Source organism: Mustela lutreola, chromosome 11, assembly GCF_030435805.1.
Source record: "Mustela lutreola isolate mMusLut2 chromosome 11, mMusLut2.pri, whole genome shotgun sequence".
Lineage (NCBI taxonomy): Eukaryota > Metazoa > Chordata > Mammalia > Carnivora > Mustelidae > Mustela > Mustela lutreola.
In genome coordinates, this window is record NC_081300.1 from 21,173,718 (window position 1) to 21,189,937 (window position 16,220).

At 35.9% G+C, this 16,220-nt stretch overlaps 1 protein-coding gene across 1 annotated transcript in view; it reads right to left on the reverse strand.

Annotated features, from left to right (window-relative positions):
* Positions 1-16,220, reverse strand: part of DCC (DCC netrin 1 receptor) — a 769,602-nt gene that overhangs the window by 36,995 nt on the left and 716,387 nt on the right. Inside the window, exon 25 of the mRNA XM_059139941.1 lies at positions 7,471-7,626. Within this exon, the coding sequence (XP_058995924.1) occupies positions 7,471-7,626 (156 nt within the window). The remainder of the gene's footprint in view (positions 1-7,470; positions 7,627-16,220) is intronic.

Sequence of the window (16,220 nt, forward strand, 5' to 3'; positions counted from 1 at the left end):
AAATCTGCCCTAAGTAACTGTATTGGAGATGGATTGTAATACATCCATATCATATTTTAGAAACTGCTTTAGCCATTAAAGAAATAATGATATATTTTGTGTTCTTTATTCCTTCCTTCATATTTTCATATTCTATTTCTTCTACATTTTTGAAATGAAAAAGATTTATGTTAAAATATTATTGACATTAGACTTAACAAAATTGACATGCACTTTTTTAGTCTTCTAAAATTTAATTTCTCACACACACAAAAATAAAATTTAGTTTCTCAAAAACCTCAGGCTTCAGAGAAATTTTGATGACATCATGGAATATTTGGGGGTCACTCCCATTCCTATTCTCTTTAATGGCATTGCTCACTGGCATCTCTAAAGACACAAATTCTACACATGCCCAGTCCTCCATCCCTAGGTCTTCAGGTGGTCACCATGATTCCCACTGGGAACACATTTGAGGGAATAATGGTAGCTCCGCACAGATGGACCAGCTCACTGGCAAAATCAATCTTTAGTACCACACACAGTGGAAAGGAAAGTGCCTAAGTGAATGTGCTAAGTGGGAATGGGAGACTGAATGCATCACTAATCTGTAAGGAACTAGTTCTATTTTGTTGAAAATGATGTTTGCTTAATATCTAATACAATGGGCAAGGTTTTCTTTAGTCAATTCATAATTCTCGTATTTTATGTGGAGCAAAAGAAATGCTTTTCAGAACTGGCTGACATTTGAGGGAATCAAACCTCTTAAATGCGATAGCCATGGCTCCCCTGGAGCAAAGCCCTCGTGTCAGATGAGTCCTTTGGCCAGTTCAGTTGCCAGCATCAGGACACCTATATGAAGCGAATTGGCTCAGTGACATGGTATTTCAGAGCTTGGAAAGCAAAAAAAAACCTCCCTTTGCCCATGAAGCACAGCCTTCCTGCAAAAAAAAGGGAGAATCAAGGAAGTGCTGGCAAGGCACTCGTTTTCAAATGATGAAATGGTGGAACTCCATTGTACAAATAGCGTACAATTACACAGCAGATTTGAATTTCAAGGTGCTTTATAATAATTAATGTCAACACATAAATAATTGCTATAGAATGACTGGCAAAAATATTGCAAAAATGGAAATGGGCATTTTTCTTCTATTGCAAATTGTAGTATTTGAAAGAAATAGAGCATGCCAGTAGCTCTACACAAAGACTTTGAGACATGAACACTTAAGGAACCCAATTCACTCATTAATCTCAGAACAAAAACTGTGCGATATTCCTGAGTAACCCCAGTTCCTGATAGTGTGAATTTTTGCATAGTCCCTATAGAGAAATTTATAAACTCAACTATGCCCATGATTCTATCTAGGTTAAGTCCCATTATTATTGGATTTCCAATTGGGGGGAGAGTTGGGACAGAAAAATAACATGAGTGAGGTTGACCAGCCTTCTCACTAAGGCAACACCCACACTGAAAGGAATGATAAAAAATTGCCTAATCTCTGGTATCTACCTCTTTCAAGGATGAGAAAATGGGGGCACTAGGTTTATAGTGTCTTGTAGAAATGGGGCCTCAAGACTATCTGTTGGTTGAAGTTTTCAAAATATGGCACTGTTTCTTATTCCCCAGGAACAAGACTTATTGAACTACTGAAGCTAAGACCAGAACTATGGCTTGTTAGTAGAATGAGGAGGTATCTGTCCACCAGAATTATATAAGTCTTTATCAGTGGATAACCAAATGTGTGTAATGCAAATAAATGATCTCCTACAACTTTCTTTTTCTTTAGTTAGGAGAGAAGTTCAGCTTTATTTGTGACTTTCAGAAAGGAGCAGCTCTCTCGAAGCAGAGTTTATGTGATTCATTTAGTGATTCTTGGGCAACTCAAAGGTCTTTCAGATAACTTTGGAGGAAGGAGAGCCTCCACACTTGGCACAGTTTTTTCTTTTCCTGTGTGTGACTTTTGTTGTTTCTCAAGGTGACTAATAAGATATCTCCAGCCAGAGTCATGAAATGTTTTCGCTTGAGAAGGAACAGGGATGTTTAGTGGTCTCTAAGGCATTTAGAAACCGATACTGAATGGCTGGAAGTTAAATGGTTCTGACAGTGATTTAGAGAATATTTGGTTTCCTAGAAGAGAGGGTACTTATTTCTTTTCCTTTCCTAAGCTATCACATGGAAGCATATATTCCTCTCTATTTCTTTCACATTGTACATTCCTTTTGCTAAAAAATTACCTGATGCATGAATGAATATATATTTTAAAAATCTGTGAAGTTTTGGCTGGGATCTAAAATTGTGTCTTATGATTTTATATCAAGTTCAAAAATTAAGCTAAGCACTCTTTTTATAAAAAGATTTCATTTACTTATTTGACAGAGAGAGAGAGAGAGACAGAGCACACAAGCAGGGGGAGCAACAGGCAGAGGGAGAGGGAGAAGCAGACTCCCTGCTGAGCATGCAGTGTGGGACTCCATCCCAGGACCTGGGATCATCATCTGAGTGGAAGGTAGCTGCTTAACCGATTGAGCCACCCAGGCACCCAAGCTAAGCCCTCTTTTTTTTTTTTTTTTTTTTTTTTTTAAGATTTTATTTATTCATTTGACAGACAGAGATCACAAGTATGCAGAGAGGCAGGCAGAGAGAGAGGAGGAAGCAGGCTCCCTGCGGTGCTCGATCCCAGGACCCTGGGATCATGACCTGAGCCGAAAGCAGAGGCTTTAACCCACTGAGCCACCCAAGTGCCCCTAAGCTAAGCCCTCTTTAGGGATCCTTTATTTATATAACTTTATATACTAATTGCATTATATATTTTATGTTTACATTATGGATTATAGTTCTATAACTACCCTTATTTAATAATCCTTACTTTTAAATAAATTAACAAAAGTTTTAAAAATTACTAAAAAGACCAAATTTTTCTTTTATTCATTTATATCTTTACTTATTCATTCACACATTTATTTATTTCTATCAGAGCTGTTTTAGGTTCAGTATAAAACTGAGAGAAAGGTACAGAGATTTCTAGTATACGCTCTGTCCCCACATATACACAGCCTGCTCTATCAAAGTCCTGCACAAGAGTGCTACATGAGACTCTAACCACAGACATAAACAAATCTGCAGTATTTAACCACAAATAAGAACACATTTTAACTTAGTTTATTTATTGTTTTTTGGCTTTTGCATGCATCAGTCTAGCTTCTTCCTCTGTTGTCACACGGCCATCTTCTCCCTGTGTGTCTGTCTCTTCTCTTCTAAGGACACAAGGCATATGGGATTAGGACCCACACTAACTCAGCATGAGCTCACCTTAACTTGGTGACATATGAAAAGATCCTCTTTCTAAATAAGGTCGCATTCACAGGTATTGGAGGTTAAAACTTCAATATATCTTTTTGGGAGACCAGTTCTCTTCATAAAAGTTTGTTCCCTGGGCAGCTGGGTGGCTCAGCTGGCTTAACATCTGTATCCCAGGCCCCTGGGATCGAGCCCTGCATTGGGATCCCAATGCAGAAGCGGGGAGCCTGCTTCTTCCTTTGCCTCCGCCTCTCTCTCTCTCACACTCTCTCTTCCTCATGAATTTAAAAAAAAAAAAACCCAAAACTTTGCTCTCTGGCCCCCAAATATGTCCTTGGAGGTCTGGGTCTCTAAGACCTCTTCAGGCAAAGGGAGGACAGCCATGTGAAAGAGGCAGATACTGGAGTTACGCTGCCACAGCCAAGGGATGTCTAGGACTACCAGAAGCTGGAAGAGGCAAAGATAAATCCACCGCTGGAGACTCTGGGGGGAACATAACCCTGACAGCACCTTGAGTTTGGAGTTCTAGCCTCCAGAACTATGAGAGAATAAATTTCTGTCATTTAAACCACCGAGTTTATGGTACCTTGTGATGGCAGCCTAAGAAACAACTACATTCATGGTAGAAGAATGTGCATGGACTCTGAGATGAGAAACAGTGATTCAGACCATCCTGATGGTGTATGGTAATCTTGGACAAACTATATTATTTGCTCACAACTCACCCTTCCCTCCCTTCCCCTGCAAATTCTCTAGTTCATTTTGGGTGGAATATATACTTCTCTTGGTACTGAGCTTCTCCATATAACTGATTTTGGCCAATGGGGAAAGGAAAAAAAAAAATGCTAACTCATTTATTATATTCTTTTTCATTGAAATTTAACTTCTGGAATGATTATGCCTAGGATTCAATGAGATGGTTTTCCACATTGCACTGAATCAAGAGAAAAAGAAAAGAGTAATGGGATGCTGAGTTCTCAGAAGGAAACTATGCCTTTAAATGAGAAAAAGAGATGACAGGAATACACCAAAAATAAAACAAAATGGTTAATTTCCTTAAAAAAACTGAACTTTGGCTTGACTTGGTCTTGTGTAGTCAAGAGATAAAGGTCGTTCTACACATTCTTCTCACACTTCTAAAGTCAGAGGATAGATGAAATCAAAAGAAAATAGTAGACGGTGATTCGATGAGGAGAAACTAAACAAAAACTATGATCATTTATTTTCTGCTAGTTTTGTTTCAGAAGCTAAAGAAGGGACCCGTGGTTCTGAATTCTTTGACTAGAATCACCTTCCTAGCTGTCCTGGGATTTGGAAATTTTTCTTTTTGGACTTCCCATATCTTTCTCATTTAATTCTCTTCAATATGGTTTGGGAAACCATTTTTCCTGAGTTTCTGCACACAACTCTATTCTGTAGACATGACGTGCAGTGAGAAAAGGGAAAATAAATCTAATTCTCTTTTGGCAGATTTTTGATGCCTTTTAATTCTAACCTTGCTACATCTAGAGGATTTATGATTTCTTAGAGCTGTTCCTGTTAGGCTAGAAAAAAATATAGCTTACCTCACAAATATATTTTATTGTTGTTACCGTCTTATCTATTACAAAACATCCTATCTCACATGAGCTGCTGAGTCACCTGTTCCTAACTAAGAGAAGAGAGCCATAAAATCAATTTTAAAAAGCTGTTCTTGAAGGAAAAAAAAGTCAAATGGCATAAGAGAAACCACCGGGGTGTATATAATAGATTGGGAGTCTCTGTCCATACTTACTTTCCTTAAACCAAATCAAATAGTACTTTCAGGATATAAAATTGATACACAAAAATCAGTTACATTCATATGTGCTACCACTGAACTATCAGAGAAATTAAGAAAACAATCTCATTTGCAATTGTGTCAAAAAGAATAAAACATTTAGGAATAAATTTAATCAAGGAGGTAAAAGATCTTTACACTGAAAACTATAAGACTTTGATGAAAGAAATTGAAGAAGACATAAATAAAAGGAAAGATATTTCATGCTCATGGTTTGAAAGAATTAATATTGTTAAAATTTCTATACTACCCAAAGTTATCTACATAGTCAATGCAATCCCTATCAAAAATCCAATGCCATTTTCACAGAAATAGAACAAAAATCTCAAAATTTGTATGGAACCAGAAAAGACCTGAAATAGCCAAAACAGTACTGAGAAAGAAGATCAAGCTGGAGGCATCACATTTCCTGATTTCACACTATATTAAGATGCTATAATAGTCAAACAGTATGGGAGAGCCTGGACATACACCCATGTATACATGGTCAATGAATTTACGCCCAAAAGCCAAGAAAATACAGGGGCAGGGGAAATAGTCTCTTTAATAAATGGCATTGAGAAGACGGAATTGCCTCTTTTAAAAAAATGAAACTGGATTTCTTATGCTGTACACAAAATGAATTCACATGGATTAAAGACTTGAATGTAAGACCTGACCCAAAACTTTAAAACTAGAAGAAAACATAGGGCATAATCTCCTGGACATGGGTTTTAGCAATGACTTTTTGGATTTGACAACAAAAAGCTAAAGCAACAAAAGCAAATATAAACTAATGGGATTACATCAAATTAAAAAGCTTCTGTACAGCTAAAAGAGAACTATCAACAAAATGAAAAGCAGTTTACAGAATGGGAGGAAATATTTGCCAACTGCATATCTGATAAAGGGTTAACATGTAACACATTCTAAAATATGTAACACATTCACACAATACAATAGCAAAAAACTGGATTAAAATGTGTAGAAGAACTGAATATACATTTTCCAAAGAAGACATATAAATGGTCATCAAATATGTGGAAAAGGTATTTGACCTTACTAATTATCAGGGAAATGCAAATCAAAATCACAATGGGATATCACCTCATACCTGTTAGAATGGCTATCAACAAAAAGACAAAAGAGACACGGACAAAAGAGTGCACTGTTGCTGAAAATGTAAAATGGCACAGCTACTATGGAAAAGAGTATGAAGTTTCCTAAAAAAAATTAAAAAAATAGAACTATTATATAGTCCAGAAATCTCACTTCTGGGTATTATCCAAAAGAAATGAAAACGAGATCTTGAAGATATACACACACTCCCATGCTTACTGTAGCATTATTCAGAATAGCCAAGGTATGGAAACAATTAAGCATCCATCAATGGATGTAGATAAAGAAGATATGGTATATATGCAAAATGGAGTATTATTCAGCTATGAGAAAGAAGGACACCCTGCTGTTTGCAACAAATGGATGACCTTGAGGGCATTATGCTAAGTGAAAAAAGTTAGGAAAAGAAAGATACTGTATGATATCCCTTATATATAGAAACTAAAAAGACAAACTCATAAAAATAGCAACTAGAATTGTGGTTACCAGGATCTGGGGGACAGAGAAAAAAAGAATGATCTTGGTCAAAGAGTACAAACTTCAAGTTATAAGTGATTATAACTTGGGCGTCTAATGTGCAGCATAGTGATTATAGCTAATAATACTGTTTTGTATACTTGAAAGTTGCTAAGAAAGTACATTTAAAACCTCACCACAAAAAAGAAATGGAAATTATATAACGTGAGGAGGGTATTAACCAATTTTATGGTGGTAACCATTCTGTAATATGTAAGTGTAGCAAATCAACACATTCTAAACTTTAAATTTACACAATGTTATATGTCAACTATTATCTCATTAAAATCAGAAAAATAATAATACAAAAACAAATGAAATACTCCTTTGGAAATTTTTTTCCGTCTCCAACAATTATTAATTAAAAAATCAAAAGATCTTGCTTAATGGATTTAAGAAGGCTAAAGTATTCATTTAAGCATTGGTCCATGAGGAATCAATGAGATACCTTTAAATATAACCAACGGACACTTACATAAGAATATGCTGGAGAACAGTCACTTGATTAGTCATTCCCTAGTTGACAGAAACATATGAATTTCAAGCACCCAACACATCATTGCTTTACTAAGCTTTGTTTCCCCACAGCTACCCATATTGTCCATGGAAAGTGCTGTGGAAAGGCTGCCAGCGAATCAGTCCTCTGATTTTGACCCAGAGCAGAGGTAAATGAGAATGTCAAAATGCTATACATTGAACAAGACGTCCTTGGTTTTTATCCATTTCTTAGTAAAAAGAAAGGAAAATGCATTACACTGACTTTTTCCTGCTCCGAAACCTCGGTCCACAGACAGTGTGGGGAATGGCACGGGCCGGAGGGTAAACTGTGGGTGCGGGTATCCACACGTGGGAGACGGGAGGATTCCTGGGTACTGGGCACTTTCCAGGGTAGGCACAGGGATGGCACTCACGACAGCTGCAAAAAAAAAAAAAAAAAGAAGGTGTTGTTATTATTATTTTTTTCTTTTTTTTCTTTTCTTTTTTTTTTTTTTAAGATTTTATTTATTTGACAGAGATCCCAAGTAGGCAGAGAGGTGGGCAGAGAGAAGAAGCGGGCTCCCTGCTGAGCAGAGAGCCTGATGTGGGGCTTGATCCCAGGACCCTGAGATCATGAACTAGGCAGAAGGCAGAGGCTTAACCTACTGAGCCACCCAGGCACCCCTATTATTATTTTTCTTAGGTAGCCACCTAACAAAGAAAAGAGGAAAGGGCTAAATTTTCACATCTTCAAACCTACAAATACTCATCATAGTGATGAGGGAGCACAAGGCTGGCTGAGGACAAAGCAAAAGCTGGCACCTTGTACCCCCCCCATCCGCTCCCCCTCAGCCCTATGTGTAGCATCCCTCAGGCAGCCCTGACTGCCATGTCACCTAGGTTCTAGAACTTCATCAATAGTGTCATGTAGGTTCCCTTACTTGCCTCTCTTTCCACAGTCCCTTTCCTACTCTAAGAAAGACAGCTGCCTCTTCCAGTCCCTTACAGAGAGCACTACCCTGAGATTTCAAACTTCCCACAGTTTCAAACAATGAATCGAGCCACTGCAAAGCCCCATTAAGGCCTTCTGATTTTTGTTTTGTTTTGTTTTGTTTTTGTCTTTTTCTCTTTCCTAAGCAAGAACTGTGGCATTAGAATATGTTGGGTTGTTTAGAAAATGAAGATGTTGTGTAAAGTGAGCAATGGAAATAGGAATTTTCTGTTACTTCCATGAAAGAATGTAATGCTTTTGAGAGAGATTCTGGAGAGAAAAAAGCAATAATAATATTTAAGATTCTTATTTAAATAATCATATTTGAGATTTTTATTTAAATGGGAAGAAAATGCCTTTGAACAGCAAAACAGTACAATTTAGTGACACGTTAATTTAAATATAACTAAATGTTGTCTAGGAATACCAAACAGTTTTCAGTGGTACTGGCTTAAACCCACAGATCAATATCTTAGATAATATTTCCTAGGTGTATTGAGCATTATTCAATATCTATTAAACTATGTCACATTATAAAATATTGATTCTGATTGCAGTCACTCTTCATCTTACATCATCTCATAAAATGTTTAGAATTCCCTACTTTTTATTAACAAAAAATACAATCTAAACTAGATACTAGAATGATCTTCAGCAGTATATTTCTATTACATCAATAAAGTTAGTTCTATTATATGCATTATTTTTATTTAATTACACTCCAGTAATGTCAATTACTGGAGTTTAACATGCATGAGCGTGCTCATTTACCACAGGAGAACCTTTCTTTTTATCATATTACTCTTACATAAGTAACTTCATGATCATTGATACGGATGATATTGCATTATTTAAATTAGTTAGAAACAACATGTAGATTTAAAAATATTTTTTTCTAACTTAAAATGAAGATTCATTACATTAAACATAAACACTTCAAATCAAAAGGGCTGCTTCTAGTAAAACAGCTTTTGAAATTGCATTCTGGAATTTATTTTTCAGTGTATTTATAATACTCCTTGAAATATATGTTAACATGTTTATCTGAATTGAACAATTGAAAAAAAGTATTGGTTTCAAAATAAGGATTAACTTTTAAGTAGGTTAAATGATGGGTATTTTCCATGAAATGAATACAAACTATATAGATTTTAAGAGAATAAAAACATTTTTCAAAAAATTATATTGGTAACAGCATATTGAAAGTGATGCTTCAATGTTTCCAATCCTTTCATAATATATGGTATTATATGAAGTACTTCATGGAAAAAATTTGCACATGTATTCTATAATTATTCTATAAATCTTGGTGAAGTTTCTTATAGATGAACCTCTTAAAAATGAGAAAGCAAATAGCTTGACTGAGTAACAAATACTTATGAAAGTCAGGCAGTTTCTAAAATTTTTACTTCCAGCATAACTGGAGGACAATATCCAGTTAGTTGAAATATTATGAAAAATAACTTCAGATGAGAGTTCACAGTATGATTCTGGAATGTAATTAGGAGGTTCAAATCATTGAGTGCTATAAATTTCTCATTGTTGTAACACTCACCCACACATATATACAAACAAAATTTCTCAGTGTTTAGGTGAATAAAACACTGGAATAGAACTAATGCATTAAGTACTTTCATCCACAAATGTATCCAGTAATTATGCAGAAAAAGCCTCATTTGTGTCATTAAGTGATAGAATACTAATAAAATCTTCCTTTAAACACAATTGTACAGAAATACTAATTGTAATGTTAACCCTAAAGAAAAAAACCTTAGCAGTTAAACCTAAAGCTATGCTCACATAAGTTTATAATAATTAAACAAATAATTTCAGCTTATTAAAATATAATACTGCAAAGAAATAAGATAGATGATCAATAAAAGACATAAAGACATTATATTTGTGTATTATTCTGTTGGGAGAATGAATTGTAGATACCAGTTCAAGGAGAAACATGTATACATTTTTCTGTTTTTTTTTTTAAAGTCCACCAACTTTTTTTTTTTTTTAAAGATTTTATTTATTTGACACAGAGAGAAAGACAGCAAGAGAGAGGAAGTAGGAGGGGGGAAGCAGCCTTCTGGATGAGCAGGAGGCCTAATGTGGGGCTTGATCCCAGGACGCAGGGATCATGACCTGAGCCAGAGGCAGACACTTAACAACTGAGCCCACCCAGGCACTCCAAATTTTTCTCTGTTAGAGAGATGCTTCCTCATATATTTTGTAAATGGATGATGGTGGATATTGAATTGCTATGGTATTTCTGTGCATTTGGATTTATGTAAAAGAGTAGTATACTAAAGAAATTACATCCTTCACAGATATTTATAACAAAGTGTTTTAAATGTTAAATTAAAAATTCTTGAGGTGTTACAAAGTTTTCTAAATTATTTTTGGGAAGAATTGATGGAAAATTTGAAAATAAGTGGTACATAGCACAATGTCTTTAAAGATATTTTATCAAGAGTAAATGGTGGGTAAATAAACACATGAACAGACTCCAGAAAAAAGGAAAAGAAAAAAAAGATGACAGGAAAATTATAAAAAGAGTCAGAGACTCAAGCCAGATATTAGCTAAAATGATTATAAATCTCTTAAAGAAAGAGGTTATAATTTTGTAGTCTTTCTATCTCTCACAGTACAGTGCTAGAGATACTTTATATTTTTCAAGTGAGTTAATAAGAAGGATTTTCTTTTGAAATCTGTCATTTTAACCCACTGGAGACTATTTAAGTGGTTTGATATATTATTTAGTTTCCTGGGGTATACAGATACTTTAGTAATAATAGTAATAATAGTAATAATAATGGACTTGAATACATTTGTAAATAAGAGCCATATGATAACATAATGTCTATATTTAGGAAACTTAAACTCTCATCTCCCAAGGCAGTCAATTTAATGATTTCACCCATCTTACTGATCAAATGGGATCACTGCGTAGTCATTAATGTTGATTGCCAGATTGTAAAGCTGTCTCTGGGTTGACAATTTTTACTCATAAATAAATGTGACAATGATAGTTTCCCTTAGATATAGAAGGCATCCACTCCACAAATTGTGCACATTTCCTTATCAATATCATTATGTGAACATAACCAATATTTTATAATACATTTAGGGAAAAATAATTTCATAAATATCTCCTTGGAGTTAGAGTTGAATAAACTTGAATAGAAAAACATAAAATAATTTGGCAAGCCACAGAATATAAAATCAGAGAACTCAGAGAAGCCAAGAGACTAAATTTATATTGCAGTTCCAAGTCTTTCATTATGGAAGAAAGGAATTTTCCTTTCTAGTTTTTGCATTTTCACTACTGACCTGGGTACAAATGGCTTGCAAATAATAAAAGTTCTTTTAAAAATAATAAACCTATTGTATGTTTCTGGATCTCAACAATTCCCATTGTCTGTTCCCTAGCATGAAATAGAATAGTCTGTATTCCAAAGCATTGGTTTTGAAGCATTTTGATTCATGATTCATTTCTGAAAGGGCACAGAAGTCTACACCTACTTAGAAGATGGTTGTTGCAGAAATCATCATTCTAAAGTAAGCTGGATACAACACTATGTACTGAAATGCCGTTTGGTATTTTTCTCCTACATGTCAGGGTTGAGAGCCAGAAACACACACACACACACACATTTTTTTTTCTCTCTCTCTCTCTCTCCCTCCCTCACATTACAGTTCAAAGCATTCACTGCACTGCTATGTTTATGTAAAACAACTCAGAAACCGATATCATCAAGAATTTTCAATAAATCTCTGCTCTATGGTCAAATATGACAAGAAATCTGCTCTGACACAGCTTGCTGACAATTGAATTTATATCTCACACTGATGCACAAAGATTTTTCAAGTAGAAATTCCCTCACCGAATTAGTTAGCTCTTTGAACAGGGCATATTGATACTGGAAAGCTTTTACAACATTCTTAAAAATGTGGACACTAAATATAATCTACAGGAAATCTAAAGTAGAGATTTTTTTTTAAGCTACAATTTTAAGAAATAAAACCCTCTGTAGGTATTTCTCAACATGGTACTTGACAGAGTTGAGAGATGTGTTGAGGAGGAGAGGTAGAAAAATTAAAGATAAAATTTTGAAGTGAAAAGAATTTAACTGAAATGATTTCTCATTCTACCTCTCCTTACTATGTCTTTTCTGCGATGATCTATATAACATCTGGACTCTTTGGAAATTTAGTGTCTACTGCCTTTGATAAATATTTTCATCTCCTTCACGTTTTCAGGTGTTCTTTAACAAATAATCATGGAATATCCACTAACTCCACCAATATCCTCATACTGCCCTTAGGAAATGTATGAATATTCATAAATGTGTGTTCTGTAGTTATTCTCAACATTGTGGTAAAGAGCCCAAGCACTGAGGTCAAACTACCTGGGTTCATGATCTAGTTACAGCCAAGATCTGAGATGCCTGCAATAGAGTCCCACTGCATGGTATTCACATCCTTGTCGAGTTCCCTGATACAGTTCACCAGGGTTGGTCTGGTGACCAATGGAATGCAGCACAAATGCAAAACTCCACTTTTCAAAATCAGGTTAACAAAGAAGATACACAAATGGCCAACAGACACATGGAAAATGCTCAGTACTTGGCATCAGGGAAATACAAATCAAAACCACAATAAGATACCACAGTGAGCTATCACATCACACCCCATCACATCAGTCAGAATGGCTAAAATAAACAACTCAAGAAACAACAAATGTTGTTGAGGTTGCAGAGAAACTGATGTACTGTTGGTGGGAATGCAAACTGATGCAGCCATTCTGGAAAACACTATGGGGATGCCACAGAAAGTTAAAAATAGAGCTACCCTATGACCCAGCAATTGCACTACTAAGTATTTATTGAAAGGATATAAACATAGTGATCTGAAACAGCTCCTGCACCCCAATGTTTATAGTAGCAATGTCCATAATAGCCAAAATATGGAAAGAACCTAGATGTCCATCAACACATGAATGGTTAGAGAAGATGTGGTATATCTTCAATGGAATATTACTCAGCCATCAAAAAGAATGAAATCTTGCCATTTGCAACAAAGTGGATGGAACCAGAGAGTATTATCTAAGTGAAATAAGTCAGCCAGAGAAAGACAAATACCATATGGTTTTACTCCCAAGTGGAATTTAAGAAGCAAAACAGGTGAACATTGGAGAAAAGAAGGAAAAATAAAATAAGATGAAAACAGACGGAGGCAAACCAACTGAGGGTTTATAGGAAACAAACTGAGGGTTGCTGAAGGGGAGGTGTGTGGAATGATGGGGTAACTGGGTGAGGGCATTAAGGAGGGCACTTGAAGTAATGAGCACTGGGTGTTACATGCAACTGATGAATCACTAAATTCTACCTCTGAAACTAATAATGCAGTCTATGTTAATTAAATTGAATTTAAATTAAAAAGTAAAAAAAAAAAAAAATCTTTGTTCTCTGAACAGTGACATTGGTATATGAAAGCATTCATTAAAATTGGTTTTCTGATATGAAATAAAAGACATAAAAAGAAAAAGATTGTCCTCTCCCTTACTCTTTTATTATTTTTTTTAAAGATTTTATTTATTTACTTGTCTCAGAGAGAGAGCACAAGCAGAGGAAGGGGAGGGGCAGAGGAAGAGGGAGAATCAGGCTCCCTGTTGAGCAGGGAGCCTGATGCAGAACTTGATCCCAGGACCCTGGGATCATGACCTGAACCAAAGGCAGATGCTTAATCAACTGAGCCACCCAGACACCCTTAAATGGTAGGTTTTAACTCAAATTTGAACCTGAGGGAAATGTGATGCTAAGATTTTTGAGATTAGACAGGAAAATTCTTTCCTGGCAGGGGAAAATAACTGAAATTATGATTATAAAACAAAATCTAAGTTGGTAGAATTACCAAATTTTTGTTCTGTCCTTCATGAGCTAAGGGAAGTCCTCATTTATTTAGACCTAGTCAGCCCGGATATGACGTGTGATGTGGAAGTGACCAGACCACTGTCCTCACAGGGTGGCCATGAGGATGTACCGAGATCAGAGGGAGGACACTATGAGCAGGGGACTTGGAAACCTTTAGTGGATCCTACAGCCTTGCTCCCTTCTGTCTTACCCTTTTCAACTGAGATTTTCTTCGACAAGTTACGGCTAGAAGTCTGGAAATCTGAAATAGTAAACACTTAAGTGTACATGTTGATACCATGAGTATAAGACAGAAGATGAGACCACAGGAAAGGGAGCCTCTGATCTGGGTCTGAAGGAATCCTTTGAGATGAGCTTGAGTCACCACACTGGTCCCATTTCTGCAGATCCCTGACTTTCTCAAGACACGCTTTAGTCTTTTATAAGTTACCCCAGGCTGCCCAAAAGACTTACTCAGATGAGAAAGGCCGTGGTATAAAAGATGTGGTATTTTGTTGTAGAAATGTCTAAGACATTAGGAATTAGAAAAGAATTAGGTGACACAAACCTTAAAAAGCAAGGTATTCTTTTTTTTTTTTTTTTTTTTTTTTTTTTTTTTTTTTTTATTATTTATTTGACAGAGAGAGAGAAATCACAAGTAGGCAGAGAGTCAGGCAGAGAGAGAGAGAGAGAAGCAGGCTCCCGCTGAGCAAAGAGCCCGATGCGGGGCTCGATCCCAGGACACTGAGATCATGACCTGAGCCGAAGGCAGTGGCTTAATCCACTGAGCCACCCAGGCGCCCCAAAAAGCAAGGTATTCTTATTTTTCATACTGCTCTAGGAAGCTTTTCCAAAAGCTATGATTGTATTTCTTTTGTACTCCACCACCCAAAATTTTTTTACCTTTACCAGTTCTTCATCAGAAATATTCTGATTATTTATGTATCTCTGATAAACCATTTTTTTGCCTTGCAAAATCCTCCCTAAAAACACAATTGCATACTCATAAGCTCATAAGATATGAGCTTAAAAGCCATAGCTTGACTTTGTCTGCACTATCCTATTGACCTGCTGATTTTGCTAATCCAGTGGAATTACCAATCAATTAATTTTATTTAATAAGTCATTAGCTTATGGAACTATGAAGAAACCACCTCTGGGTTTTCAACTGTCATTCATTAACAACTGCTCTGCAAATCCATTGACACAGCACTGTGGGACCTAGAGAGGAACATAAAAATACTACCTCCTGCAGAAACTCATAGTAAGAAGAAGAATGAAGTATGCCATTCAAGAGTCAAAGAACAAATACTGTTCTTAATAATGTAATGATCAAATTATTATTTGGAGTCACAAACATATTAGACAATGACCTCATTTCTAACGCAAATTTAAATGAGCTTTTAACTTTCTCTTTCTTGCCACTGCTCCCATGGTTCTGAATAGTTGCAAACTTGTATGTGTTGGTGTTTACAATGGTCCTAGAACAGTTGTTTGCACTCATTATTCCTAAGAAAAGCACTCTTGATCAGATGTGGGCATTCACAGGGCCTGCAGGGTGATGGAATGATTGCCCAGTTCTAGAATCTATTAAGCAGGGACCAGTTTTAGGATACTGGCTTCTAACACCATGAATCCAAGGCTCATACGAGACTTCTGACTTAGAAGCAAATGTTTCAGAGGTTACAAGTATCCTCATATGTGGGTACAAATGGCCTTCTGGTAGCATGATGCCTCAAGCCAACAAAACTGGTTTTTAAAATCTGCTTTTTCTCATGCAGCTTTATTTCACTTCTTAATAGCTTCTCCAACCCATCGTTTGAGTTTTGCAATCAAGTGACTAAAGCAGATGGTGGGAATGGGGCGGGGGGAGAAAGAGTTGGCTCCAGAAAGTAAATGCTCCAGAAAGCCCCAAACCAGTAGTCATAAGCAGTTCCTAAGCTATCAAAAAAGAAAAACTGTATGCCTTCCTTTGCCTCAGTCTTTTTACTAGATGCTTCAGGCCACTTTTTTGAGACTTCTTTTTTCCTTTAAGATCTGATATTATATTTTCCCCCTCAAAGATGTAGGGGAAAAAAAATGAAATTCAAGAAAATTCTGCCTAATAAACTCTCATACATTAAATTATCAGAATTC